The sequence below is a fragment of the Mobula birostris genome, chromosome 14 (assembly GCF_030028105.1).
Source record: "Mobula birostris isolate sMobBir1 chromosome 14, sMobBir1.hap1, whole genome shotgun sequence".
Lineage (NCBI taxonomy): Eukaryota > Metazoa > Chordata > Chondrichthyes > Myliobatiformes > Myliobatidae > Mobula > Mobula birostris.
In genome coordinates this window covers 22995342-23018934 of record NC_092383.1, presented here as the reverse complement: position 1 = coordinate 23018934, position 23593 = coordinate 22995342, and the positions used below count along the sequence as shown (strand labels likewise).

Below are 23593 nucleotides of genomic sequence, written 5' to 3'. Positions count from 1 at the left end.
CTCCTTTTAAATGGCTGAACCTGGCAGTATATTCAGCTTGGAATGGAATTAGCGACAAACTATAGTAAATTTTGCTTTTTCATATAGACACAGAGCCAATTTACTATATATTTTTAAATTTGATTTTATTGAGATACTGCATAGAACAGGCCGCACAGAATAGCCATGCCACCCAGCAATCCTAGCCTAATCTCAGGACAATTTTTAATGACCAATTAACCCACCAACTGGTAGATCTTTGGACTGTAGGAGGAAACTGGAGCACTCAAAGGAAACTCACGTTGTTACGGGGAGAACATACAGACTCCTTACAAGCAGCAGTGGGAATTGAACCCAGCTTGCCTGTATTGTGCCACCGCAAATGACTACATGACTTTATATGACTAAGATCTGATGTTATTCTTTAATATAACGTTGTATTGAACCAATGTTCAGCTTCATTTGAAAAGCCACTGTGGAGAAGCATGCTTCAGACAGAGTCAAACAATTCCACAGTGAACAGACCAGGTCAAAGATCTTTGCTCCTGCCACATCCAGTCATGACTGGTGGTTGACAAATAGACAATGGGAGGTGGAGTCTTTATGAATACTCAGCGATGGTGCAGGCCAAAACACGAGTGTAAAAATCAAAGGTGGGTTACGTTTTCAGACGGACTTCCCAAGTGGATCATCCATCGCAAGCCTCCTTCTGAAGTCTCCACTTTCAAAGAAGATATTTTTCACCTAATTAAACTCACTTAATGACATTTCAAGAAATGACTGTATGCACTAGATATGACCAGGGTCATGGTTTCTGAAAGCATGCTACACAATGTGAGCTGCTCCATTGCTCAACTGATGTCAGCCTAACAGTGGAATATTACCTAGATTACCTGTCCACAAGCAGCTGGGCAAATCCAATCCATTAGTCACCACCCTATTTACCTGCTCCAAGTCATCAACAAAGTAATGGAAATTGTCTTCAACAGGGCTATTAAATAGTACTTACTCACCAGTAGCTTGATCAGTAGTGCTCTACGGTACCTGACAGCCCCAGAACTCTTGACTCAAACATACTTAATGAATTTCAGAGATGAAATGATCGTGATAGACCTTAATCTCAAAGTTGTGTTTGACTTGAGCAGTATTGGCAAATTTGAGGACAAGAGGGGAGAGTCAAAGCCAAAGTAACATTTATTATCAAATTTATTTCCTTGCAGGAATTTACAGAAAAATAGGTGCAATACAATAAAATTTACAAAAACCTATACATTAATAAAGACTGACAAGCAACCAATGTGCAAAGTAAAAGACAAAATTGACAAAGTTACTGAGAACATGAGTTGTAAAGAGTCCTTAGAAGTGAGTCTGTAGGTTATAGAATTAATTCAGAGTGGTGGTGAGTGAGGTTATCCACACTGGTTCAGGAGCTTGATGCTGTAGGGTTGCAGGGCTTGATGGTTGTAAGACAGGCTGTCAGGATCCGAAGCAAGAGCCGATTTCGCTTGCTCTGTGCAATGATCACTCACTCCTCCCTCTATGGCGCTGAGGCTATGAAGACTGCCCTGGCTGCAGTGCTCCGTGCCCGTTAATATGATGAACTGATAAGGGAGGCTTTGGACCTACTCTGGGCTGCTTTGGGGTTTGGATCTGAGGACTCAATTTGGTTTGAAATGTTGCTGTCATTTGCTTCAATTGTTTGCACAATTTGTGATTTTCTTTTCCTTTCTCGTGCGCATTGGGTGTTGGTCTTTTTTTTCTCTAACTGGGTTCTTTCGTGGTCCTTGCTTTGTGGCTACCTGTAAGCAAACACATCTCAAGGTTGTATAATTTATACATTCTTTGATAATAAATGCACTTTGAATTTTTGGTCGTGTTGGACCTAAAGCTGTTATATCTCCTGTCTGATAGCTGTGGAGAGAAGAGAGCATGGCCTGGACAGTGAGGGTCCGTGATGATATCTACAAGGAGGTCTGCACAAGAAAGCAGCAACCATCAGCAACGACCCCCACATTCCAGGCCATGCTCTCTTCTCGCTGTTGCCTTTGGGAAGGAGGTGCAGGAGCCTTAGGTCCCACGCCACCAAGTTCAGTAACATTTCTTACCTTTCAACCAAAAGATTCCTGAACCAAAGTGGATAACTTCACTCATCTCAACACTGAACTGATTCCACAACCTATGACTCACTATCAAGGATTCTACAACACATATTCTCAGCATTATTTATTTATGTATTATGTATTATTATTATTTATTTTTTTTATTTTCACAGTTAGTCTTTTTTGCACATTGGTTGTTTGTCAGTCTTTGTGTGCAATTTTTCATTGATTCTGGTGTATTTCTTTGTTCCCTGAATGCCTACAAGAAAATGAACCTCAGGGTAGCATATGGTGATGTATGCAACCTTTGATAATGAACTTACTTTGAACTTTGATAGATGCTGCTTTCTTGTGGCAGTGCTCCATGTAAATGTGCTTAATGGTGGGCAGTGCTTTGCCTGTGATCCACCACTTGCTGTAGGCTTTTCCATTCCTGGGCATTGGTGTTCCTGTACCAACTATGATGCAACCAGTTAGGATATTCTCCACTGTGCATGTGCAGAAGTTTGTCAAAGTTATTGGTGACATGCCAAATCTATGCAAACTTCTAAGAAAGTTGAGCTCTGTTGTATCTTCTTTGCAGTGGCGCTTAAATGCTGATCCCAGGACAGATCCTCTGATATGATTATGCCAAGGAATTTAAAATTACTGACCCTCTCCACTCCGATCCCTTAATGAGGCTCATAGGACCTCTGGCTTCTTCCTCTTGTACTCAATAATCATCTCTTTGTTTTGCAAACAGCTCTAGAGCCATACTTTGCACAAAAAGGTGATTGTGTGGTTGTTGAGGCCAATCATCTTGGGCCTTGGACCTCAGAGCAGGAGCTCCCATGACAGGGTCCTAGACCTAAACATCTTCAACTGCTTCATGAATAACTTTTAGTCCAACATAAAATCAGAACTGAAGAAGTTTGCTAATGATCACACAGAATTCTGTTCCATTTGCAGCTTATCAGAAGGTATTGCATTGCACAAAGGCTGATAAATAACATTTATACTGGATAAATGCCAGTCAGGGATTATTCCCAGCAAATTTAACCATATCCCCTCAATAATATTACCATTGCTGAATCTCTCACTATAATTATGACCATTGACAAGATACGTAACTAACACAACTGCATCAATACTTTGGATCATAGGTCAGCGGCAATGAAGAGCTCGCCTCAAGACTCAATAGGATCTCTCCTGCATTACAAGGCAACAATGCATATGCATTGTTAAAGCTGCCACTTGCCTTGAAAAACACAAAGCAGCAACTCGACTGGCAACATATGTACCACATTAACTATTCATTCTATCACACCTCCTATGGCTGCCATGTTTACCAGCTACAACACGTGATGCAGTTACTCACTAGTTCTTCTTCAACAGCACCTCCTAAGCCTGCAACTTCTAGAAGGAAAAGCAGAGGTCCTGTTGGAGCACGTCCCCCTTCCTGTTACTTTCCAAATCACAGAATGTCTTGACCTGGATGTACATTATTAGTTCTTCATTTTTATGGGATTCACACTCAGTCCAATGGTTTAGGAAGGGCCTTACCACTACACTTGTAAGAAAATTTAGAGAGAGGAAATACATAGAAGATGGAGGAGGAGAAGATGGCGGCGCGACAGCAGTGCGCGTGGCCACTTCAGTGGTGATGTCTGTTATCTGTCAAGTAGGGGACCATGCACAATCCTGATTTGATGGAGACAGACGTGACAGTACGGAGGAAAATCTGGAAAACTTCTGCCCGCTTCGCTGCCGCTGCTACTGTGTAGTAACTGGAATCTCCAGAACAGAAGGCCCCGAAATCCTCGGCTTTATGTGTTTCAGCGGCCGGGGCGAGGTTGAAGGCGCTCGGCAGAGGATGGCGCTCGGGAGGCTGTATCGGAGAGGCTGGTCGGAAGCTTGAAGTTTTCAGACGGATGGACTCAGTGTCGGCTGTGGTCGGCTGCTTCCAAGGCATCGGCAAGTTGACGGTGCCTGGAGGTTTATGGCAGAGAGTTTCTCCCTTTTGCCGCCTGCTATCGGGGATTCGGGAGTCGATCGACTCAGGGACTTTTGAGATTTTATTTACTATGCCCATGGTTTGTTCTTTGTCAAATTATGATATTGCTTTGCACTGCTGTAACTATATGTTATAATTATGTGGTTCTGTCACTGTTAGGCTTTGGTTTGTCCTGTTTTCTGTGATATCACTCCAGAGAAACATTGTATCATTTTTTAATGCATGTATGCATTTCTAAATGACAATAAAAGAGGACTGAGTGTTCTCATAATCTAAATGCTAGAATGCCCCTGATGCCTTCATGCAAATAAGAGGGATAAAATAGAAGTATTAGCGTTGGTAGATGAACCTGATTGCACAATACCAATCTGGTGAAGCATACGTTTGCTGATGCGGCTTTGGTACCACATCATGGATTATTTAAAACCAGAAATCTGAACTATTTTTTGTGCAAAATATTGTTTCCGTATACCTATTTCCATATTTCCTTGTAGCATAGAAGAGACCATTCTGCCCATTGAGTCAATGCCAGCTCGCAAACTAATCCTATGTCCTACTACATTTCCCTGTAACTTATTATCCCTATAATACCATAAGCACCTCCCAGTTTGTAGCACTACCCCACACATTTCAATTAACCTACCCAATCAGCCATCTTTGAGACGTGGAAAGAAAATGGCACTTGGAGGAAACTGGGGAGGACAAAACTCCATGTAAACAAACTGTAACAGAGGTCAGAATTAAACCTGGATCATGGGACCTCTGAGATAGGAGAAAACACAGTGTTCTTGAAAATAGCCAAGTCACTGTTATGTAGTGTGCTATCTAGCAGTAGACTGGGAGAAAGACTTTGGCTAGAAAATATTTGGCTTCAATTGCACCTGTATATTTCAGATAAATGATTCATTGGTATCAATAGTTTCATTTAATATCAGAGAATGTATACAGTATGCAACTTGAAATTCTTATTCTTCGCAAACACCCACATAAACAGAAGAGTGCCCCAAAAAAATGAGCGACCGTAAAAACATTAGAACCCCAAAGCCCCCCACTCACTTTACACGAACAAACAGTAGCAAAGCATCAATGCTCCCTCTCCCCGACTTAAGCGTCAGCACCCACCACGCACAATAGCAAAGCCCCCAAGAGAAACCATGGTCTGCAGTACAGAAAAAATATTCGGTCACCTGACAATTCGACATCCCACAGGCTCTCTTTTTTCCCTTTCAAGAGGCAGAGAGGTGCCACACAGCAAGAGAGGAAACCAACGAAAACAAAATAACTTGCTGATTGATGGTAAAGTCTGCCGTGTCACACTTTTTCAAGTACTCTGACTCGAGAATTGGCAATAACCTCTCCACCACCAATGAGAGAGGGAGAGAGAGAGAGATTCGCTGAGTACAGAGACCTCCAACAGCTGATCTGTTGATCTTGATATTCTGTTTTCTCCCATGATGCTTCATTCGGGAACACCAGCATGGAATTGACTCATCTCCAGGGCCGTAAAGCCTCAGAACCCCCGGAGGTGCATCCTGTCTTCTAGCCCGCAATATCGATATCAAAAAATGGCCAGTTGGTGAGACCCGGGAGCAGGAGCCATCACCGTAAAGAACTGCAGTTTGAGTGCCGCTGCAGGTCAAAGGCACTGACAGAACCCATCCACCTTGAAGAAGAAAAAAAAGAGACATTAAGGTAGAAATTAAGCTGTTTCTGCAGATGACCTTGAAGAAGCTGCTCTCTAACAGTATTGTAGCTCTACCCCTCTGATGCATGTGAAAATATTGACTGCAAAGGGTGGCTGTTTACCTAACAGACCCATTGTGTGTACGTCAGAATGTCTCTTACTATCATCTACAATGATATGTGCACAAATGTCCCTTAGACCAGTTCTAGACATCGTAATTCAAAGAGAACATGAAGGATTTGGAGAAAAGGGAGGAAATATTTAGTAGAATGGTTAAAAGGATAATGTTATATGTACATGGATAGATCAGAGAAGTAAATAGAATTCTCCTTAGAGAAGAAAAAGGTGTTAAATCTTATGAGTTAGTATACAAAACCTCCAAGTGTAAAGTTTTGATAACCACCATTTACAGATTTAAGTTCTCTAGCAAATGAACCTGAGGTGATGCATAGAGAAACACTTTAATATTGTATGTGGTTCAGATTCAGAATCCATTGTCTGTCTGGACAGTGGAAATGGATTCAATGGTACAATATCTTTCAAAAGGACAGATTTTATTAATGGTTTAATTTAATGTCAGAGAACGTATACTGTATACAACCTGAAATTCTTGCTCTTAACAGACCTCCAGAAAACAGAGAGAAAAATAAACAAAAGAATGAATAAATTAATGTCTGTGTTTGTACCTTCATCCTGCAGTATTATTACCGTTCCTTTCGGATGTCAGGTGATGGCTGGTTGCTTTGCTGTGGACAGTATCAGGACATTTTAGTCATTGATGCACGTAGCCTGGAGCTTCTCCACGCTCTCGTTTCATCTGCAACTCCAGACTGGATCAGCTCAATGTGCATTGTCCGCTCCCAAAGAATTCAAGGTAATAGAACAGCTATCGTCCCCAGCGTCTTCTAATGGTGTTGCTTTCCTTTGATTAGACCCAGAGCTTTCCATAACTCCATCCCAACTCTCTACTGAAGGCCTTTTACAACAGACTTAAAAATACAATCAAATCCTGGAGAAAACCTAAAAATGCCTAGTTTTCCAGGATCAGAATCAGATTTATTCTCATCGGCATGTGTCGTGAAATTTGTTAACTTAGTAGCAGTATTACAATGCCATACATAATAGTAGAGAAAGAAAAACATTAAATAAATAAGTAAATCAATTGCAGTAAGTATACATATATATGTAGATTAAATAGATTAAAAATAGTGCAAAAACAGAAATAATATATTTTTTAAAAAGTGAGGAGGTGTTCATGGGTTCAATGTCCATTTAGTAATTGGATGACAGAGGGGAAGAAGCTGTTCCTGAATCGCTAAGTGTGTGCCTTCAGGCTTCTGTACCTCCTACCTGATGGTAGCAGTGAGAAAAGGGCATCTCCTGGGTGATGGGCACCCTTATTAATGGACGTTGCCTTTCTAAGGCACCACTCTTTGGAGATGTCTTGGATGCTACGGAGGCTAGTTCCCAAGATAGAGCTGACTTTCAACTTTTTCTACTTACAACTTACAGCTTTTTGCCGCTTCTTTCAGTCCTGTGCAGTTGAGAGAATTGCCTCCTTGACATAATGCCCAAAGCTGAGGATTCCCAGCATGCTCATTACTCCTTGTCGCTGTTTCTTCTATCCAAGGACAGCAGACTGGAATGTCCGTGGTGGAAAGTGAATGAAAATCTCACCAGATTTGGCAACACTGCATTCAGTGTTACCTGCCTCAACTCTCCATTGCTAAAACTACTTACTGTTCAAAGATTATCTGGAATGCAAAGAGCATTCCCAATTTCATGGTTATAAACCATCTTCTGAAAAAAGCAGTTATAACCAAGAGGGGCTGTAGTAAGGTATTTGACCTCTGCCACCCAACTCCCCCCACCCCTCCTACACTGCATATTTTTTTATAAGTTTTAGAACCCTTTGCATTATTGGGTGTTGTTTATTGATTCCACTCTGCAGGAATCGCAGAATCAAGGTATTAACAAAATCTCCCAAAAAGCATGTGAAGATATTAATGATTAGACATAAACTGTCTGAAAAGAGTTCAGACAAGTATCAATAGCAAGTTTCAAAAGGAGATTAGATACATACCTGAAAGGGATAAGATATGATAGGGTCTTTTAAGAGACTCTTGGATAGGTACATGGAGCTTAGAAAGACAGAGGGCTATAGGTAACCCTAGGTAAGTTCCAAAGTAAGCACATGTTCGGCACAGCATTGTGTGCCAAAGGGCTTGTATTATGCTGTAGGTTTTCTATGTTTCCAAGATCTATGACACCATGAAGTGCGATCAGAAGGGCAAAAGCAGCTGTATGACTTTTTTTAAATAAGCACTTGCACTAAAAAGCATCCATTGTGCAGCATGATTCCTTTACAGAGGTAGAAACTCATTCATTAGTGTGAACAGTAGCATATGTGAATCAATCTCCACTTCTAAGAATCGAGTACATTTCAGTCACTGGAACAAAACTTCTGAACGGAGGCCAACACACAATGGCGTGCTACATCACAAATTTAGAACGTCTGATTGTAAGCAGGTTTTCTAAGATTCCTAACACGTTGACTAGATGGATGAAATGGTCTGCTAATAGTTGTGTGCAATGAATCAATAATGTGGTATTCAACATCCTAAATGTTTTTGTTTAATAATAGCTGAAGTAATATGAAGAGGAACAAATACACTTTTGGATGGACCATCCTTTGTAGAGTGCCATTAGTCTCCTTGTTACTTAAAAGCATTTCTATATTTTACAGAGGATTCGTTGGTTGGTATCTCGGTAACAGGAGAGATAAAGGTGTGGGACTTGTCATCATCAGTCAATGGAGTTCAGGTCAGTCCATTGTATGAAATGTCTCCAGAACTACAGAAATTCACCCAGACTTTCGCCTGATCTAATAACTCCTCTGCATTTTCCAGGCCAGAGAGAATGTTTATGAAACAGAGTCCAAGACACTTCAGTGTTTCCATTGTCAAGCTGTCTGCTTTTGCACTTACACAGAGCGCTTACTGTTGGTAGTTTGCTCTGATTGCTGGAAGGTATGTTTTATGTCAAGCTGAAATAACTTGGTGACATCTAACTGGAAGTGCTAAAACACATAATGAACATTATAGTTAGCTGGCCAATACATCAGATGATTGTGGGCTCCAACCTCTTCCAGAATTAGATCAGATTATTCCAGCTGATATCGTAGTGGAATGTAAGCAAATTTTGCACAATCAAAGTAACTTTGATGCCCCATCCATTTGTAACAAATGATAATGAAGAGCTCATGACTTTACACAATGAACAGTAGAGATTTCAGGTATCCAGACAACAGTTCACATTAGCTTCATCAGATTAATTTGCCCATCATTATTGTTCTGCTTGATGTAGTTTGCTGGGAGCCAAAACATGCTTACGTAATGCAAGTAATGGTACACGAGAAGGTAAATAACTTATTTTTTCAAGATGTGAAGGAACTCAACGTAAAAACACTTTCCTGTCTTTTAATTCCAAATAATTCCTGAAAAATTGTTACTGGTGTGATTAAATCTGCTTACAGTTGGTTAAAATCAGGTTAATTATCTGTCCACTAGTCAAATTCTTGTTTCAATCTGTCCATGATCTCCCATCTTCTTTACTCTGATATCTACTCATTCTCCAAGCACTGCAAGTTCTCTGCTTTACCAGAATATACTCTCCTGTGCAAGCCCACTTCCTTACAGTTTGGCAGTGCCAGCTGTTCCTTTAACTGCCTGGGGCCTAAGTCTTAAAATTCTTCTCTGTGTTTCCACTCCTCTCCTTTTAGTGAGAATTTAAAACATACCTTGTCTATTTTCACTCATTATTTTATTTATTGAGATACAGCCTTTTGGGTCCTTCGAGCTGCACCGCCCAGAAAACCCTGATTTAGCCTTAGCCTAATCACAGGACAATTTACAATGACCAATTAACTGACCAACCGGTACGCCTTTGGACTGTGGGAGGAAACTGGAGCACCCGGAGGAAACCTGTGCAGTCACGGGGAGAACGTACAAACTCCTAACAGACAGCGGCAGGAATTGAACTGAGTTGCCGGTACTGTAAAGCACTGTGCTAACCACTATGCTACAGTGCTGTCCAGCATGGTAGAATTACCAATAATTCTTAAAATACTAGTATGAATTTATGTTGGTAAGAGATGCTAAGGAAGTGCTGGTTGTTGAATACAATGCAGGTTTTTGTTTTTCTTATAGACATTTTACTTTCTCATTATTGTTTGATAGGTTTTTGATTATTGTGACTTTTCATTGCTGTGCTTTGTGAACTGCAAAGACGGCCATCACTGGGCAGGTGGCGAAGTTTTAGCTGCAAACAAGATAATTGTCTGGACAGAGGACGGCCAGAGCTACATTTACCAGCTGCCTGACAGGTGGGCTCAGGTGGGAAAACCTCAAGAGAAGTTCAGGTATGGGATGAACATCAAACTCTTTGTTCGGAACAAAAATCAGAGCATGTCACAAATGATATAAAAAAAATGAGCAGAGACAAAGTCCGTACCGAGTTGAACATTTGTCAAGAACTTGGCAGCTGTGGACCTTGTCTCACACTGAAGACAAGAAGTAATTGGCCAGACTTCCTTGTGCAGTTATGAGGATTATCTTAAAAAAATAAAATCTGTTTGTTTTATTAATATGAGAAGTGTTTTTGATGGTCCATGCAAAATAGAATATTTGAAAGAGCAAAATAATTAAAAATATGTGCAATTTGTGTTACTGAGAATTAATTTAATGATATTGGCACAGGGGTGTTCGTATTTTATTCTGTACAAAAGTAGTGTCAGATGTGTGGATTGCTTTTCTTCTGATAATCCATTATTTGCTTCTTTCATGATACCTCTGGCTCATTTTTAAAGAGTAGGAAATTAACTTTTAAATAAAATATAGAACAGTAGAACATAAAACATAAATATATGCCTTAATATTAATAATGATGAACGTACGTACAAATCTTTTGCCTTTCTAGAAGTTACAAACCTGTTTAGCTTTTTTTTACATTTTGCTGCAAATGCAGTTGACAAATCGACTTCACTGTCTTTACAGCAGCTTGTTCAAAACTGGCATCTTTGTCTCCCATGAACACTCGTTAAGTGAGACTGTTACCCCTCGTCTGCTTTGCTACACGTCAAGTGATATTAGCAGTAAGGTAACGACTATTTCTCAAGATAACACTTAATATTTTATACAGCTTTCATTTATATATCTTTGAAAATATGCCTCAAAATTGCCATGTACATTATAAACTAATAACTGCATCAACTTATTTGTAAAACCCTACCACCAATTCCAAACTGAAGAAACATTCATGGCACAGTAATTAAATTATCCAATCAGTAATCCAGGCAACAATCCTGAGACCAGAGTTCAAATCCGACTGTGGCATCTACGAAACTTAAGTTTAGTTGATAGTAAGAATTACAACAAAACCCTCAACACATTAGTCATGTTGGTCATAAAATCCCATTTGATTCACTAATGCAGTTCAGTGGAGAAAATCTGCTATTCTGGCCTGGTCAGGCCCGTATATGAGTTCTGACATGATCTACCAATGTAGTAGATCATCTCTGCAATCATTTGCACTATAGTGAAAGGGGAAAAAGTAGATGAACTGCCTAACATTGACCTTAGCATCAAATTCAGTCAAGTCCCCCATACAAACATCTGGAGACTTATCCCTGATGTGGGTGTCTCACCTTACAAAGAATATGCCAGTCTGTTCCTCCACAATTCTTGGGTACCTTCCATTCTACTGGCAGACAGAAGTGGAAATACACCGTTTTACAGGTAGGAGGCAGTAGCTCTGGGAGCCTTCAGTATTAGTTCCAGATCCCATGACATAAGGTGAAGGATGGACAGGGAAACTTGTTTTGGGCTACTATCTAATTTCCTCCCTCAGCTGATGGCTCAGTGTTCTTCCATTTCGAAAAGTGCATTGAAAGTTGCAAAGGCACAGAATGTATCTAGATGGGAGATTCCAATTAATAGCACCAAAGCATCTTGTGCAGCACTATAGTCAGCACAAGGTATTGCTGCAGGAACCCCTCCAAACAGACTCAAACTTCTCCAAGTGTGCTATCCATGAACTTCCTTTCGGCATAAAACCAGAAGTGGGGGCTGTTCATTTTCATTTGCAATTCCTCAAAAGGGAAGCATGCATACTGCCTGCAGCAAGACCTAATCAGCATTCATGCATGGACACACAAGTGGCAAACAACATCTGTGCCAGAAATAGGATCAGGTGTTCTATGATGCACAACAACTTGGCTGATATGTTAGACTATCACTGTCTGGGGTCCTCGTAAAAAACCGAACTTGGCAGTTTTATAGAAAGCATAGGGTCCATAATAGCATAGTATAAGTACACCTGTATGACTACAAATTCTCAGCCATTCTTTTTAAACTGGTGACAAGCAAAAAATTAGCTTCTCTGTAGACTCCACCTTTTTATATTGTGCTCTGTCCACTTGTGCAAGTTGTAATAGGAGGAACTTGATCCTCCTTAACTGAAGCAGAGCCCACAGTATTACTCTGCCGGTTCCATCTCACTGTAAGAAAAAAAAATTGGTATCAAGCCATTAGGTAGCATCTGTGGAAAGGAAAAAGCAGTCAACGTTTTGGGCCATAATGAATGGTCTCAGCCCGAAATGACTGTTGACTATTTACTCCCTCCATAGATGCTGCCTGACTTGCAGAGTTGCTGCAGTGTTTTGTGCATGGTTCTCAATTTTCCAGTGTCTGCTGGGCATATCAAACCCGTAGTAGGCGCCACTAAAGCACTGCAGGTTTTGTTAAATATTCATATCCTTGATCCTTCTGACGGACTGAAATATCAAAAATGGTTATTTTATAGAATCAGAATGCTAAGCCTGAATGATGATGAGCTGGCACTACTGACAGAAAATGTACACTTCTCTATAAGTCTCACTGGAAAATTTTGTATGGAATTAATTCAGTAAACAAAAATCTTATAAAGATATTTTTGATGGTATGATAAGAATGGAGTGTAGTCAAATGCAGTAACTATTGTAACGTGTACAGTAATGGAGATCAAACATCAAAGACACCACAATAAATTTAGGGTTCAGATGACATAAACCTTCAGAGCACAGAGCATTGAAATTAACTACTTACCCAAATCACAATAGAGCAGCCTAAACACATTTCTATGATGCATTTATGCTAATATTCATTATAACCAAATCCTATAATATGATTGGTGAAATTACAGATAATTTGTTGGTAGAATTTCACCAAGACTTATCTTTATGAGAAGGTGCACTGAAATTGCTGAGTTATTTGTCTCTGATGCATCTCTTTCATCTTAATATTTCTATGAGAAAAATATAGCAAACGGAGCCTTTTTAATACAGGTGATCCCTGTTTGAATTATTTCATCTTATAATTTTTAAAAGGATAGGGCACCAGTTCTTGCAGAGATCTGAGGGTATTTGCACAGTTAAGCCTCCTGGCCAGAAAAGACCACCACTTTTGACATCTGGGAGAGATCTTCAACTTTCTTTTGTTAGATAGAATAAAACTTGGCATCTTTCCCATGCATAATTCTGATTTTGGCATTTGAATGCAATTAAAAAAAAGTTGGAATCTGCTGAACCTCCGGGAACACACTTAAATCAGTAATTAGGTAGAGGATCAGCGGAGGATCTTGGCTGGAGTTCCCTTTCCATCTTTCCCTCTGGGCACTGGTGCTTTCAAGAACCTGGCAAAGATTAAAAACTCGCCATATGGGTGAACCTCAAACACAAACCCTGCATCCCTACCACCTTCTGTTTCATTAACTCACTACTTAAATTGGGCTGCCTTCCAGCCACATATCTTCCAGTATTATCTACATTCACTGGCCACTTTATTAGGTACCATGGTCTTCTGCTGCTATAGCAAATCCACTTCAAAATTCATCGTGTTGTGCATTCAGAGATGTTCTTCTGCACACCACCATTTAAATGCAGTGTTGTTTGAGTTACTCTTGCCTTCCTGTCTGCTTGAACCAGTTTGGCCTTTCTCCTCTGACCTTGTCATCAACAAGTAGTTGTTACTCACAGAACTGCTGCTCACTGGATTTTTTTTGTTTTCTCAAACCATTTTCTGTAAACTCCAGAGACTGTTGTGCATGAAAATCCCAGGAGATCAGCAGATTCTGAGATAATCAAATAACACTGTCTGGCATCATCAACCATGGTCAAGGTCACTTAGATCACATTTCTTTCAATGGTTCATTGGTTCCATTTAATATCAGAGAATGTATACAGTATACAACCTGATGTTTTTACTCTTCGCAAACATCCATGAAACAGAAGAAAACTCAAAGAATGAGTGACAGAAAAATGTTAGAACCCCAAATACCCCCAACCCTTCCCACACACAAGCATCAGAAAGTATCAAACCCCTACCCCACCTGTTCCAGCAGAAAGCATCAGCACCAACCACCCACCAAGCAAGGAATAGCAAAGTCCCCAAAGAGCCCATTATATGCAGTCCAACAAAAACTACAGCCCATAACCTGGCACGATGACATGCCAGAGGCTCTCTCTCACGCTAACAAGGGACAGATAAGTGTCTCCCTTTCCACAGTGAGAGGGAGACTAACTCTTTCATGTTATAATCTGAAGCAACATTCATTTGAGCTCACCTGACTTGAAAGCCTGTAGATGCTACCCCCCACCCCCAACGAGAGAGAGAGAGACAGAGATTGCCTGAGCGCAGAGGCCTCCAACAGCCGCACTTGCTGTCTCAATGTTCCGATCTCTGCGACATTTCAGTTAGCGACACCAGCGAGGAATCGAGATGTCTACAGTGGCTGCCCAAGGCCGCACCCCCAAATACCCCAGAGGCACACATCTTCCAGGCTGCTCCTGGAGATAGCAATAATGCTAGGCTGCTCGGATGTGGGAACCCACCACCGCACAGAATCGCAGTTTGAGTACGCTGTAGATCACGGTTTGTGACAGAACCCCAGCCACCTTGAAAAGGGAAAAAGAGACATTAAAGAGAGAGCTGATCTGAACAACAACTGAGCATCTTGACTATGCCTGCATACTTTTATGCATTGAGTTGCTGCAACATGATTGGCTGATAAGATATTTGCATTAATGAACAGATATACCTAATAAATTGGCTACAGAGTGTACATTTTACTCGTCCTATAAAGCTTGTTAAGTTGTATGAATGTACAATATTGATTTATATAGCCTTAACTATAGTATATAAATGCAGAAACAATTTCAGTTTTTTGCAAAATTGATCTACAGAACTATATGTTCTTAACTTGCCTTTTTCTGATATATTAATACAATATTGCTACAATTGTCCCACTGGTTTTGCCTCACATTATGAGGCCAAGAGAAAACTAGGTAAATATATAAATTAGTTAACAATAAGCAAACATTTCTGATGTGGCATGAAGGTCAATCTTCACTTGTTTAAGCTGGGTTAAAATGGCTGAGCAAGCAATTCTAATAAGGCATTTTACAGCGGGTCAAACAGCACTTGGTGTTGGATTACAAGTTCAAATGAAGTGCTTAGAAAATGAAGAAATGATTCATAATTCTATTTAAAATTATCTTTTGAGCAAAAAAAACTACTACTACTACTATGTTGACTCAGGCCTAGGGGGCCAAAAAACCAAAAAGACCAATTGGGAGAAGAAGAGCGAGTTGATTTGAAATGTCTTCATGTGCAGTGTGTTTGTTATTTTTCTTCTCAAACCTGTGATCTGATAATTGCTGTGAGTTTTGATATTTTCAACATCTAAGAGACTGAACCAGCAGATGAGCAGGATTTTAGGGGTTCAGTTTGTGTGGAACCCCAGCTTAACAGCAAAATATTGCTAATGTTGAGAATCTGAAGCAAAGGAAATTTACTGAAAATATTCAGACAAAAGTTGTGGCAGGAGAAAAAATGTCAATGTTTTAGATTGATGACCTGTCATCAACATTTTGACCAGTTCTCATGAACGATCATTAACCTGAAGATCATTAATCTTTGTTTTTTCCCTCTCTACAGCTGCTGCCTGAACGGCTGACTACATAAGTCCTGTAGTTTTGTCTTATTTATACTTGTAAGATGCATTTCAAAATCAGACAAAAAAGATAAACTTTCACATTAAGGTTGTCAAAATCAGTACCGGAAAATTGAATTCAAAGGCTTTTAACCCCCCACCTTTTTTCTTTCGAGTTTTTTCAGGCAATTCTGATTTTCATCAATGAGCGTAAAGAGCCTTTTCATAAGATTCTCTTCTGTGGTGAAGCATCAGGAAGAATTTCCATGTGGCATATTCCTGATGTTCCGATGGCCAATCGTGATGGCTCCCCGCAAGGTAACAGTGAGTTTATTCTGCTTCTTGGCCCGTCACTGATTGCGGACGGCGCATGGTGCGCCCAGTGGGGCACTCGGGGGGGGGGGGGGTCATCCACACGCGTTGTTCCCCTCTGTTGTTGTGGGTGCGCGCATCACGGTGGATCAGCGGTCCCAGTTTTGCACTCATCCCTAGCAGTGATGGGTATGAAGCAGAGCTGCTGCATAGAGCTATCTCATATAGAGGCAGCAGCAACCTGCACAGGTATGCTGATGGTGAAGGATACCAACTTTAGTTGGATAATTGAATTAATCAGCTTTTGGTTGGTCTAGGGGGAAGGGCTTAGCAGTTATAAGTCTCAGGTTACCAAGGCTTTGGGGTTTTTTCTTTGTGTTTCGTCTGAGGGTGGCTGTATATATTTTGTATTTTGTTCCACTATTTTTGTAAATAAAAGCACCTCAATCTATTTTTGCGACTCAAGCCACCTTGTTATTTTTCTTAAACAATTGACCCATAGTTTTTTGTGATAGAGGATCTAACTATGTCCTAATAACGTCCATTAATAAATGAAGCAGCAGCTACAGAAGAAGAGTAAAACTGTATTCACTTTTCATTACTCATTAATGTTTCTGTCCCAAAGTATACTTGTTGAATAATTATATTCCATTGTATACCATCGAAAATTGTTTTTTTTCCCATCAACGAAGCTTGCTATTGAATCTTCTCATTTTGTTTTGTGGTCTTGGAAATTGAACTGGGGTCTTCCTGTTATGAGTCATGAAGCGAACCCACACCTTTGTGTCAAGTCACAAGGGATGACATGGAACCTCAAGCAATCCATTTATTATGCTTGGCATTTCTTTTAACTTGATCCAAGCTCCATGGTAACCCGGTTTAATTCCTGTTATACCAACCTAGAGGATAGCTTCTGGATAAGTTCAATACTTAAATCTTTGCCTGCTTTCCCTACTTTAGACAAACCTTATATTATGCTCCAATCTCCAGCATCACCTCAACCTTGCAATCAAAGTTCAAAGTAAATTTATTATAAAAGTACATATATGTCACTATATACAATCCTGAGATTTGTTTTCCTGTGGGCATATTCAATTAATCTATAGAATAATAACCATAACAGAATCAATGAAAGACCGCCCAACTAGGGCGTTCAACAAGAGTGCAGAAGGCAACCAACTGTGTAAATACAAAAAGAAGAAATAATAGTAATAAATAAATAAGCAATAAATCTTGAGAACGTGAGATGAAGAGTCCTTGAATGTGAGTTCATTAGTTGTAGGTGCATTTTAATGATGGGGCAAATGAAGTTGAGTGAAGTTATCCCCTTTGGTATTGTTTCTGAAGATAGTCAGGAGGATAATCCCCTATCACCAATCTCTTTGTACTCTCATCATACTTCCTCACAAAATCCCAATCAACCTGAACCCACCTTCCTCCTAATCCATCACCATTGCAATCCTGGACCTGTTCCTCACCCACCCACACCCTTCCCAGGTTCCTTGTATCCTCTTGCTACCTCCATAATAGTCATGGGCACTGGCCTCCAGGACTCCTTGGATCTGTGGTCATGAGGTCAGCCTTCTGAACCCAGTTCTATAACAAGGCAAGCAAAAGAAAATCTGCAGATGCTGGAAATCCAAGCAACACACATAAAATGCTGGAGGAACTCAGCAGGAAAGAGTACTCTTTTCCACAGATGCTGTGTGACTTGCTGAGTTCCTCCAGCATTTTGTGCATATTGCTTCTACAACAAGGTAGTGGCCACGACTGAATTTGATACAGTGGAGCAGCAACCATTTTGATCTGGGTGGCAAGATAGCTTAGAGATTTGCATAACACTTTACAGTGCCAGCGATTTTGATTGAGGATCAATTCCTGCCACCTTATATAAGGAAATTGTATGTTCTCCCTGTGCCCATGTGAATTTCCTCCAGGTACTCTGGTTTCCTCCCACATTCCAGAGACATATTGGTTAGGGTTAGTAAGTTGTGGACATGCTATTTTAGCACCAGAAGTGTGTTGGCACTTGTGAGCTGCCTCCAGTACGTATTTGGACTGCTTTGGTTGTTGATGCAAATGATACATTTCACCGTATATTTCGATGTACATGTGACAAATAAAGCTAATCTTTAAATCTTTTCATTGGCCATGCACATAAAATTCTAGCACACCCTTTATGATGCACTGTAATCTCCAACTGTATTGCTCAGAGTTTAAATTCACTGATAAATAATTCCCTTGAATATTGAAACTATTTGAAGGTAGCTGACTGCACTTATGACTTGTTGCCAGTTATACATGTCAAAATTGTATAAAGAAAAGCTAAAATGAGAAGACAGAGTTACTGTTTTGGAGTTGACGTAGCTGAAGATCTTTCATCAGCACCTGTTATATGCACTACTTTCAGAGATTAAGATGGCTGCAACTTTGAGCCTTCAGGGAGCATTTGAACAGCACAAGATCTTGACAGAAGAAATAACAGACCAGTTGGATGTACATGTGAATGGAATTCAGACTGGTTTGATCACTGCCAGTGTTTATATTCCAAATCTAGAAAAACTTGTATGTGGATGTGAAAATGGACGGATAATAATTACCTTGGGTTTGCATGCTGCACGAGCTCAACTCCTTGAAGAACATTTTTTCTTAAAAGGTATCTTTTTATAATATTTGTTTTACATTTCATTATATTAATATGTTTGGAAATATTTTGGGCTATTTCATTATCTGAATTTCCTATGAAATGTATTCCCTTCTACTTGTTGTCTATGTGATAGCTGTGTGGTAAACCATGTATATAGGTTGTAACTGGGTTACCTGTCTGGACACGCCTGGACACGCCCCTCTGCTGACTGCTCATGTGGTTCCTCCCACAGACCCCTGAATAAAGGCGATTATGTCACTGCTCCTCCTGGTATGATTCGAAGCAGGCTAGCCAGAGTTCGAAAGCGTTTCCGGCTTCAGGAGTTTGCTGGTCAAGGTCTAACTTGTCGGGTCTCAGTACATGTTCCATGCCTTAAAATTACTATTAATAAAATTGATGCACTATCAATTACTCCAAAAGACTGGAAGTGGAGTAATTACTAAAAGGCTTTTATTAACAGTAAAATGGATCCACGTCCATGTTGTATGTCTGTCTTGGACTGTGGGAGGGGCAGTGACACAATCGCCTTTATTCAGGGGTCTGTGGGAGGAGCCACAGGAGCAGTCAGCAGAGGGGCGTGTCCAGACATGTCCAGACAGGTAACCCAGTTACAACATATATACACGGTTTACCACAGGTTGTCCACCATGTCTGACGTTGACAGGAAACCTGCGCAAGTGAGTTTTTAAAGTGGAAAAACTATCGTACTAGGGCAGTTCCACTCTCTCGACCTTAGAAGTCCGGGTCCAGTGATAGGAACAAGCGTCACAAACTGGGGTCTTCCTTGGTGTCAGTGGATGACTATGACATCTTCTGAGCTTTGTCATGCCCTTTGCTCTCCACGGAGTGTTGCAAAACCACCTGCCCGGCTGTCTGATCTCACTGTGGGTCTCGTCTGCCCAGTCCACTGGAGCTATCTCATATGCCAGTATAAGCAGGTCCCTATCTTACTGGGATATGAGGCTGCTGGCTACCATCATCTGGTTTAGCCCACCTATTGAAGCGGTGTACCAAGGTGTGGCTGGTGTTGCATGCACACAGCTACTTGGAGCCACAGGTGAGAGGTGAGTGTCCAGTGGGGACCAAAGGTGTGTGAAGTGCCCCAGAATGGACATGGCAAGCCCCGTCACCAGTGGTGCTACCCCTCTTGTTGTCTCCTCTACTTGATTAACATCTTCACCTAATCTGCTTTGAGCTCTCAATTTTATTACTTGATAACGTGAATTAATTCCCCGCAAGCAGCCAGTTCTTGATTTACTCCAAACACCAACAGATTGGCAGTAGACATTGCATTTAATTACAAATACAAGTAACAAAATAAACTAGTTCTATGTGTGGCAAAATCAGATGAGATGCAAATAATGAAGAACCCCTACACACAGGTACTCAAACAAAAATGATAAGCAATAATACAGAGCATAGGGCCATTAATTTTCAGATCTTATTACAAACTTAGTCCAAACGTGGAGTGGTAGGGCCCTAGAGATGTTATAGAACAGAGGAACCTTGCAGTACAACTTCATAGTTTCCTGAAAGTGGCATCACAACAAGATAGGCCGGTAGGGAAGGCTTTTGGGACTCCATTGAGGCACTAAGTATAGAATTTGGGACATTATGTTGCGTTGTGGGACTGCATTTGGAATCTTGTTTTCAGTTTTGGTCAGCCTCCCATAGGAAAGAAGCCATTAGGCTGGAAAGAGAGCAGAGAGGTTTTACACGGATGTCACCAGGACTCAAGAGATTGAGTTACGGAGGGTATTTGGGCAGGTAGGGATTTCATTTACTGCAGCATAGGAGATATTACAAAGATGTATAAAATCATAATGGGAATGGATAGGGTCAATACACATGTTCTTTTTCACAGGTTTAGGGAATCAAGTCTTTTTTCCAATATTGGGGACTAATTGTTCAGGGTGAGCATAGAAGATTTAATAGGAACCTCAGAGCTCATTCCACATACTGGCTTCCTTCTCATCCAAAGGGAGCCAGTATATGGTACGAGCTGCCAGAGGAAGTGGTTGACATAGGTATACAATCAACATTTGAAAGGTACGTAGACAGGTATATAAGAAGGAAAGGTTTAGTTGGACGAGGGTCAAACATGGACAAATTGGACTTGTTTAGGTGGGAATCTAGATCAATATGGACAAGCTGGGAGAAGAGCCTATTTTTGTGTCATAAAGCTTAATGATTCGATGTATGCCATGTGAATTCCAGTGGTAACTGCCCTTACACCAATGAGCAATGTAAGATCAAGGAGTCCAAAGTGAACTGAAATGAAAGGAGATGAAAAGGAAAAATCATAATTTTGTGACAGGAGTCCTACCTAGCATAAAGGACAAATACTTTGATTGTGATTATTGGACATTATCTCAATTTGAACATATTGATACAAGAGGTCCGAAAGGTAATGCCTTTGACTTGATTATCTTCAGAAACTGTATCAATTACCTTTGCACTCAAGAGGAGATACACTATGTAGCTTCATTTGGGGTTCTTCAGTAATAGAAGCAAACAATGCTAGTTTGCACTAAAAGAATAATCCAAAGTTAGCTGTCACATGGCAAGGACACACATTTATATTAATATTACTGAATCTTCATTGTACACATCCTCAAAGCCACGACTCACTTGAAATGCAAACAGAATAACCACATAAGTACTGGAGCTGCAAGAATAGCTGAGAGGATTGTACTTTTATGCTATGCCATTCTTTATTGCTTCTGCACCATCGATATCTATACTACTTCACGTTTACTGGGTGGGCAAAATTAACCTTTTCTAAGACAGAGCAGTCCACCCAATTCGTATTGCAATAAGTAGCTTGAAAATCCACTTTCTCTGCCATTAGCTTACTGTGTCAGCTGTACACACTATTTATGGGAGACTCCCAAGTAACTCTCCACACTTTAGGCAGCACCTCAGATGCCCAGGAAGTTCATAATCCAGAAGAACAAAGGTAGCTCCAAATTGCACACAATCAATCAAGCCAAGTCAAGGTTATTATCATTAAACTATATACATGTATATAATGTATGTAACCATATAATGTATATAGAAACGAGACAATGTTTCTCTGAATCAGGGGGCAAAGCACAGTAGTACACATAACACAAATGACGCACGATAACTTACGAAGCTAAGGATAAAATCTACAGATAAATCACACTTAGTAACAAACTAAAGTGCATTAATATGAAATATTGCAAGATATGGAACAGATTAACCAGTGACACTTTGAGTACGATGTGGCAGGGAGTTCAGAAGCCTAATGCCTGGTTGTAGAAATTGTTTCTCACCCTGGCCCTTCTTGTTTTTATGCATTGTAGTCTCCTGTCTGGTGGTAGAGAGTCGAAGAGGATGCTGGATGAATGGGTGGGATCCTTAATAGTACTAAGGGCCCTGTATACGCAGTGCTCCTGATAAATGTCCCCAGTGGATGGTAGAAAGACCCCTATGATCCTCTCATCTGATCTCGTAGTCCTTTGTAGGGACTTCTGGTCCAATGCTTGACTGCTCCCATACCAGATGGAGATGCAACTTGTCAGGACAATCTCAATGGTGCTCCTGTAAAACACAGTTAAGATGTTGTGTGGGGCAAGGGGAGCCTTTTTTGCCTCAATCTACTTAGAAGTGGAGGCACTGTTATGCCTTCTTAATCAGGGAGGTGATAATAAGGGACCAGGTGAGGACATCCGTGATGTGAACTCCAGGAACTTGGTACACTTAAGCCTTTCTACAGAAAAACCATGCATTCGCTGGGGGGGCGGGGGGGCGGAATAGCTCATCTGCGCCTTTCAGACTTAAATTGTTTGAGCTGGATCCTGCGACACCGTCATGCGTCAGCAGTGTGAACAGCGGCGGGCTGAGTACACAGCCCTGGGGAGTGCCAGTGCTCAGTGTAATGGGACAAGGGAGGTTGCTGCCCACACAGACTGACTATGGCCCTACTGTAAAGAAATCTAGTGTTCAGTTGCAGAAGGAGGTGTTGAGACCCAGCAGGGACAGCTTCCCCACCAGTTTCTGGTGTATGATGGTGTTGAATGGCAAACTGAAGTCTATAAACAGCAGCCTGGCATATGAGACCCCATTTTCCAGGTGGGACAGGACAGAGTGGAGTGCAGAGGCTATTGCATCGTTAGTGGATCGGAAAGGGTCCAATGTAGTCAGGAGAAAGGCTGTAATGCACTCCATGACCAGCCGCTCAAAGCATTTCATAATGTTTGATGTTAATGCCACTGGACGATAGTCATTTTTGCAGGATACTGTGGCATTCTTTGGCACTGGAATGATGGTTCACCTTGAAAACTGAGGGGACAATGGATTGTTCCAGAGAGATGTTGACAGTATCCGCCAGCACCTTTGTCAACTGGGCTGTGCAGTCTTTCAGAACCCAACTGGGTATATTATCAGGTCATGCATCTTTGCATGGGTTGACTCTGGCCAGGGTCTTCCTCACCTCAGCTTCAGCCAGACATAGTGTCTGCTCCCCTGGGAGAAGAGATGCCTTCCTCACCAGCATTTTGTTCTGTGCATCAAACCTGGAGTAAAAGACATTCAGCCTGTTGGGGAGTGAGGCATCCTGGTCACTGAGACACAGGGTAGACTTGTAGTCTGTAATCCTCTGAATTCCCTGCCACAAGTGTCTCATGTCTCTGGTATCGCAGAAGTGGCTGTAAATTCTCTGAGCGTGCTCCCACGTCACCTTCCTGATGGAGCAGGAAATCACAGTTCTTACTTCCCTGAGAGCTGTCACACCCTCCGACCTAACGGCAGCATCATAATCCCTCATCCTGGCACAGATCTCTGCAGTAAGCCATGCCTTCTGGTTTGCCCTCACCCGGATCATCGGG

At 41.1% G+C, this 23593-nt stretch overlaps 1 protein-coding gene across 7 annotated transcripts in view; it reads left to right on the top strand.

The window, feature by feature from the left end:
- Window positions 1–23593, top strand: part of LOC140209773 (WD repeat-containing protein 72-like) — a 360805-nt gene that overhangs the window by 61384 nt on the left and 275828 nt on the right. For 6 of the 7 annotated variants that reach the window (XM_072278224.1, XM_072278229.1, XM_072278227.1 and 3 more), the window contains exons 5-11: window positions 6455–6629; window positions 8502–8578; window positions 8665–8784; window positions 9994–10175; window positions 10810–10912; window positions 15958–16099; window positions 18504–18749. In XM_072278224.1, the coding sequence (XP_072134325.1) occupies window positions 6455–6629; window positions 8502–8578; window positions 8665–8784; window positions 9994–10175; window positions 10810–10912; window positions 15958–16099; window positions 18504–18749 (1045 nt within the window). The remainder of the gene's footprint in view (window positions 1–6454; window positions 6630–8501; window positions 8579–8664; window positions 8785–9993; window positions 10176–10809; window positions 10913–15957; window positions 16100–18503; window positions 18750–23593) is intronic. The other variant, XM_072278225.1, reaches the window with a different exon arrangement.